Source organism: Chrysochloris asiatica, unplaced genomic scaffold, assembly GCF_000296735.1.
Source record: "Chrysochloris asiatica unplaced genomic scaffold, ChrAsi1.0 scaffold00130, whole genome shotgun sequence".
Lineage (NCBI taxonomy): Eukaryota > Metazoa > Chordata > Mammalia > Afrosoricida > Chrysochloridae > Chrysochloris > Chrysochloris asiatica.
Genome location: NW_006408648.1, coordinates 8,762,809 through 8,770,445, shown reverse-complemented (window position 1 = coordinate 8,770,445; position 7,637 = coordinate 8,762,809). Strand labels below are relative to the sequence as shown.

Here is a 7,637-nt window from a genome sequence, read left to right as displayed (position 1 = left end):
TTTGTACTTCAGACTTTATAGACATAGTACATTGTCATGCTTCCGTTGTCAAAATACTTTTTTTTTTTTTTTGCTATCTGTCTGATTTTGTTGTTGATAGTGGGGAATGTGGTGCTGTAGGATAAACAGTGGACTGCTTACCAAAAAGTTGGTGATTAAAATCTACCAGCTGCTTCTCAGAAACCCTATACAGGGTTTGCTATGAGTCGTAATCAAATTGACATCACTTAACAACAGCGTAATAGTGGTAAATGTGAGCAGAATAGTTACCTGATTACTTTTTCTGTTTGTAAGTTTTGAGGATTATTATTTTAATTCTTGACATTTTGAAATTTTATAATACTTTAGATATAGATCCCAATCCCCACTCCATGATTTCCATTATTTGAAGTGGAATCTTTCATTGGGAGAAGATATCTTTTTAAATTTATTTGTTATTTTTTTCTATAATTTTACCAACCCATTTTGTATGTCTTATTTTGGATATCCCTTTATTGTGTTTGTAGACTTAAAAAAAATTATAGGAGCAGTTTATATTATGTTAAAACACTTGTTCTTTGGTGATTTTTTTTTTTTCATTATATTTTGCCTTGTGTTTTCTCTGAGGGGTAGTTTTATTTTGGAGGTATAGGAAGGAGGATAATTCTGTTTTGCTTTTGATTTTATGCCTAGGTCTTTTGTAGCATGAATTGAGAAATAGGCATTTATATTTTTTTCAAGCTCCTGTAAATATGATTTTGTTTACTTTTGTATATGGTGTGAGGTAGAATTTGTTTTCTTTTCATTGTGTTAATCTTTTAAAGAAATAATTGCAAAAATTCATGTATGGGCGAGGGATGTGGAGGTATTATCGTTTTTTAGGTAAAAGAAAGATATTTTTATTTACTGGACTAATTTTCAGGTGTGTGTGTATATTAAGTGCCCTCGAGTCGGTTCCGACTCATAGCAACCCTATATAGGGTTTTCTGGTAGCTGGTGGGTTTGAGCTGCTGACTTTGTGGTTAGCAGCCCAGTGTTTATACTACATCACCACACCAGTACTCCAGTTTTAAGGCAGAAATTGAAAAAGCTGAAGAACTTAAAAATAATTTTTTTTGTACAAGTTAACTAGAAAGCCACACGAATCCACTTAATTAACGGCACCTTTTAAGCAATGATACTGTTAGACAGGAGTCCTGGTGTGGCTCTGTAGGAAAGTACACTGGAACTCAAGTCAACTTAAACTGCAAGATTGGCGGTTCAAACTCAACATCTGCTCCTTGGAAACCCTATGCAGGGTTGCTATGAGTCAGAAATGACTGGATGGCACACAACAACAACAGTCTTTAGACATAGCTTAGCTAACTTTGGGTATGACTTCTATAGGGGGTCCTGATAAGGCGCTATGGGATAAAGCACTGGACTGCAAGGTTGATGTTTCAAACTTACCAGCAGGTCCTTAGAAACTCTATACAGGATTGCTATGAGTCGGAACCTACTTGGCAGCATTTAACAACAACAATGTTTGTCAGGCTTTATGTATGGTAAACCATAAAATACATTTTTCATGTGATTAAGCAGTATTAAAGGATCTCTGGGTTACGAGTCGGCCTTATTGTTGTTGTTACGTGCCACTGAGTTGGTACTGACTCATAGCGACCCTGTACACAACAAAGTGAAACACTGGCTGGTCCTGGGCCAACCTCACAATGGTTGCCATGCTTGAGCCCATTGATGCTGCTACTCTACCAATCCATCTTTCTGGGAATCTTCCTCTTTTTATCTGACCCTCCACCTTACCAAACATGATATCAGCTCACTAATGCCTAAGATATCAATATTCTGCTAACCTTAAGTCAGCAGTTCGAAACTACCAGCTGTTCCACGGGAGAAAGATGAGGCTTTCTGCTCCTGTAAAGATTTACAGCCTCAGAAACCCTATGCAGGGTTGCTATGAGTCGGAACGACTCCATGATACACTACCACCACCAAGCAGTATTGAGTATCTATCTATCTAGTTTGAAAATCATGATTTGAACTCAGCTCATTTTACTTTTCAGGTCCTTCATATTTAATAGTTTTCTTTAATTTGCAGAAATACCGGTATCAGGATGATGACATACTTCCTCAAGAGCACATTTCCCCACAAATCACTAATGAAGTGATGGGTCCAGAATTGGTTCATGTCTCAGAAAAGAACTTGTCAGAAATTGAGAATGTCCATGGATTTGTTTCTCATTCTCATATTTCACCAATAAAGGTAAGATAATAATTACATATTATCTGTGCATTACATATAACTTTGTTAGTTGTATAGCTCATGTTCAGAGAGAACTGCTTTTTCATGGAGGATTTCCTCTTTTTATTCTTATAGTTATATAGGGAATTTCATAATACTTAAAAGCATTCTAAATAAAAATTTAAAGGCATGTATTATAAACTAATTTTACTTAGTGATACTTTCTACTATCTTTATGTCTAAAAATTCCTATGGGAGAAGATAACTATTACATTTCAGATATTACATACACATTGAAATACTTTTAAGCATGCTTTTAAAATATAGTAAGTATAGAAAAAGCATGAACATCTTTCAAGCCCAATATATGACATTTCGTGATTTCCCCTCTTTCCCCTCAGAGATAGCCACAAAGCTGGATTTTGTATTCATCTTTCAGTTTTTAATTGTTTTATCACAAAATTGATTCTTTACTCAGTGTATTTAGATTTGTATATTTTAACTTTGTGTTAATGGACTGTATTGTGTAATTTTCAATTTAATTTTTGCTCAACATTATATTCCTGAGATTCATTATTTATCTCCAGAGCTCTGAAGTTTTCTGTTTTATGAATATACTACCATTTATCTTACTTTTAGTGTGTTTGTTGGGTTATTTCTAAGTTATTACTACTACTTTTAAAAGTTGCCTAAAATGTAGAGTATGTATGTACATCTTTGTATATGTTGTTGTTGTTAGGTGCCATCGAGTCGGTACCAACCCATAGCTACCCTATGTACAGCAGAACAAAACACTGTCAGATCCTGGGCCAACCTCACTACTGTTGCCACACTTGAGTCCATCAATGCTGCCACTTGGCCAATCCATCTCGTTGGGGATCTTCCTCTTTTTCTCTGACCCTCCACCTTATCAAACACAATACCCTTCTCCTGGGACTGGTCCCTCCTGACAATATGTCCGAAGTATAAGAGAAGTTTGGCCATCTTGGCCTCTAAGGAGCACTCTGGCTGCACTTCTTCCAAAATGGATTTATTGATTTTTTTGGCTATCCATGGCACTTTCAATATTCTTCTCCAACACCATAACTCAAAAGCAGTTCTTCTACAGTCTTCCTTATTCCCTGTCCAGCTTTCACATGCATATGAGGTTATTGAAAATACCATAGCTTGGGTCAGACGCACCTTAGTCCTCAAGCTGACATCTTTGCTCTTCAACGCTTTAAAAAGGTCTTGTGCGGCAGATTTGCCCAATACAATGCGTCGTTTTATTTCTTGACTGCTGCTTCTGTGAGTGTTGATGGTTGATCCAAGAACAATGAAGTCCTTGACAACTTCAGTCTTTTCTCCGTTGATAAGAATAGTGTTTATTTGTCCAGTAGTGAGGATTTTTGTTTTCTTACATTGAGATGCAATCCATACGGAAGGCTGTGCTCTTTAATATTCATCAGTAAATATTTTAAGTCCTCTTCACTTTCAGCAAGCAAAGTTGTATCATTTGCATATAGCAGGTTAATGAGTTTTCCTCCAATCCTGATGCCACGTTTTTCTTCATATAACCCAGCTTCTTGGATTATTTGCTCAGCATACAGGTTAAATAAGTATAGTGAAAGAATGCAATCTTTGTATATAGAGTGAGATTATTTTCCATCCATCTGGTCCTATAATTTACATTTTTGGCAGCAACGTGTAAGAATTTTAGTTGTACCATATTCTCATCAGATCTGTTATTTTTCTTTTAGCCATTGTCTTGTGTTTGAAATGGTTTATCATTGTGATTTAAAAATCCATTTTCCTATTTACAAATGAGGTTGGTCACTTATTTCTTGGTCACTTATGTGCCTTTCTGTGTGACATGAAGATCTTTGTTTCTGTATAGGGTGGTTCTTTTGATTGATTTGTAGGAATTCCTTTTATATTCAGGATACTAATCCTTTGTTGGAGTCTTGGTGTGTGACACTGTGCGTTATTGCACTGGAATGCAAAGTCAGTTTGAACTATAAGGTCTTCCGTTCAAGCTCACCGGTTCCTTCTAGGAAACCCTACACAGGGTTGCTGTGAGTCAGAACCGACTCACCGGCACTTAACGACAACAATCCTTTGTAGGAGTCCTAAGGTGGCTCTGCAGGATAATGTATTCCCTTACTACTCAATATGTTATTCTTATCAGTCTGTGTCTCTTTTCTCTTGTTTTACTTTAGTACAAAAACCTTTCCAGAATACATATAATTCTTGGTCTCTGATGTGTTAGATTTCAGGCCATTCTAATTATTATAAACTAACCCAGAGTCAGTTTGCACACACTCAACTCTTAGATGTTTTGGTACTAATAATGAAAATCTGACACATGTGTAGGCATTTAAACAGACACAAGCCAGCATGTAAAGAGTGTTTTCACATCCTGTTATTTAGATTGATGAATCCCAACTCTGTCATAGCATTAAAAAACTCATTCTAGGCAGATAAAACAGTACTCCAGAAGTAAAATTTTATTACCCAGAATCCCAGACTTCTTAGGGACTTAACATGTTACCAGTAAGGGTATAAAGGCTTTTCTGTTTTTCCCTTTCTATTATCCAAGGGTGGAATGTGTTCTATATTGATTTAACCAATCCATATAACTTGAATGCTATACATTTCAGCAATGAAAGCTCATTTAACATGCATTTTTACTTAATAAGCCACTGATTTTACCAGTGAAAACTCACTTCCTTCATTGTAGTACTTATTAAGACCTTTTATGTGGATCAGAGGTCTACATAAAATATTGTAGCAGGCATCCCAACTATGACCTTTCTCATTCAATGCTAGCTGACCAAGCTTGGAATGTAAAGTACTAATTAGGGCAGATGACTGCGCCTAGAGTAATGATTCTCAAATATGGCTGCACATTGCAATCAGGTAAAGACTTTAAAAAATTATTGATGTCTTAGTTTTACCAAAAAGATTCTAATTTAGCAAATACCCCAAATGATTCTTCTAATGTACAGTCACATTTGAGAAGCACTGCATTAGCATGTAGCTTGATAAGAACGAAGACATGCATGCTACTGTGCTGTTTGTATTAAATTTTAAAGTATATTTCTGATGATAACTCTGTTTAAAATATTTAAATATTTTCAATTCTTGAGAGGATGATTGCTTTCTTAAGATTCTCACTTCCTTAATTAAACTGACTCATTCCCTAATTTCTTCACTATAACAGAATGAAAAGTCATTTTTACCTGATACTTTAGGTATTTGCTAAATTAATTAAATTAATTTAAATTAATTAATTTAAATGCTTTAACATTTTCTTCCTATAGAAATAATTGCTTTTTGTTAATTACTTCATGGTAAGAGATTCTGTCCCCTTAAGACTTTTAAAGACAGATTTGACTGAGACTTTATTTAAAAATTTTTATTGCACTTTAGGTGAAAGTTTACACATCAAATGAGTTCCCCGTTTCATGACATTGATTGCATTCTCTACTGTGTGTCAGTGCTCTCCGTATTTATGCTCTGGGTTCCCCATTGTCTTTCTGAATTTTCTGTCACGTTCTGCCCTTTCATTTTAGCTTTTGGGTAAATTTTGTTCTGTTGATCCCCTCAAATTGATTGTTCTAAGGAACACATTCTTTATAGGTGCAGTTTATTTTATGGACCTGTTATTTGGCTGAAAGGTGGTCTCTAGAATGGCTTCAATCACACGTCAGAAGGTATCTTAGAGCCATGTTGTTGTTGTTATGTGCCGTGGTGTCGGTTCCGACTCATAGTGATCCTGCACAGGGTTTCCAAGGCTGTAACTCTTTACGGGAGCAGAATGCCTCATCTTTCTCCTTCAGAACCGCTGGTAATTTCGAATTGCTGACCGTGAGGTTAGCAGCCCGACCGTAACCACTGCGCTGCCAGAGCTGTGGGAATTTCTTCAGTATCTATCAATCTGAGTCTTATTTAAAGGAGTGCACTACTAAGAGTTCTGGAATACCCATTCTTCTCAATGCTATTGTTAGGTTATTATGTGCCACATCAGTAAACATCTTTTTTGGTATTTTCTAATTTTAGCCAAGATCCATCTGGTATCACCAATGGTATCCCTAGTTCCATGCCCTTATATGAATCAAGCTTGAATTTCTGTGTTAGCTCTCTTTTCAGTGTATTACTGCAACCATTTTTTAATCACAAGTAAAATTATTTAAAGAAAAAATTTACTTTTATGTGATATTAATGGTATTGTTTGATGATTTCTGCATTCCTTTGGTCGTCTGTCTTTGGAATGGGTACATATATGGCTCTCTTCCAATCATTTGTCCAGGCAGCTGTCTTCCAGATTTGTTCCCACAAATGACTGAGTGCTTCCATTATTGTATCAGTTTGTTGAAACATCTCATTTGGTAGTCCAAAACCTGGGGACTTGGTTTTCATCAGTGCCTTCAGTGCAACTTGAGCTTCTTCCCTCTGTATTCTTGGTTCTTGATCATATGCTACCTCTTTTTGGTACAGTTACTTTGTGTATTCCTTCCATCTTCGTTTGCTTTCTGCATTATTCAGTATTTTGTCCATATAATCAGTCCAGTAGCGCAACCCATGTTTTGATTTTTTTCCTTCGAATCTTTAAACTTGAGAAATGCTGAGCCACGTTCATCCCTTTTCTGACTCCAGGTTTTTAAACATTTCACTGTAATCTTTGATACTTTTGTCTTCTCAAACTGCAATTTGACATTTTCTGTTCAGCTCTTTTTCATAGTCATTTATTCCATTAGGTTTAGCTTGTCTAATGTTCAAGAATAAGTTACAGAGTCTCATATGGCATCCATTTTTTTTTTATCATTGCTATATTTTATGATAAGATTTATTAAAAACTATCGTTAGGTCCATATAAAAATAGAGACAGAAAGGAAGAATTTTGTAAATCTCTGCAATATCTATTTTTTTTTTAAGTTTTATTGTGAATTATGTGTTAGTTTGCATGGGAGAACATTAGTTTTACATTCATCCTATCGTATATCATTTCATTGCCGTGGTTACAATCCCCTCCATGCATTATCAACCAACCAAAGGAGGGTATACACTACAAACCTGCCCCCCGGTCGTCAGCACACAGCCCCTCTCCCTCTCTGTGTCTAAAATCCCCAACTGCTCCATCTCTTCATGTCATCATCTCTGCCACCATCTGAGGCATCACTACTTCTCTGGGTAGGGTCCTTCTCTGGGTAGGCTTTTCTCCCTTGATGGTCCCAGGGACCTCTGCTCCTAGCTGAAAAGTTAATCACTCCCCTCCTTGCTACGAAACAAAATGTCTACCTTTACATTTCCAACCCTCACAATCAGTCCTGATAACAATTATTCACTATTGTATCACAAGAGACCCATCCGCATTTCATTTAATCAACCCTGTCTAGACAGATTGGATACTACTCAGTGTAGATTCTACCTTCCTTCA

At 36.2% G+C, this 7,637-nt stretch overlaps 1 protein-coding gene across 8 annotated transcripts in view; it reads left to right on the top strand.

Annotated features, from left to right (window-relative positions):
- The window catches only part of DLG1 (discs, large homolog 1 (Drosophila)), a 315,798-nt gene that overhangs the window by 102,677 nt on the left and 205,484 nt on the right, over positions 1-7,637 (top strand). For all 8 annotated transcript variants that reach the window (XM_006869405.1, XM_006869400.1, XM_006869402.1 and 5 more), the window contains exon 4: positions 2,075-2,239. In XM_006869405.1, the coding sequence (XP_006869467.1) occupies positions 2,075-2,239 (165 nt within the window). The remainder of the gene's footprint in view (positions 1-2,074; positions 2,240-7,637) is intronic.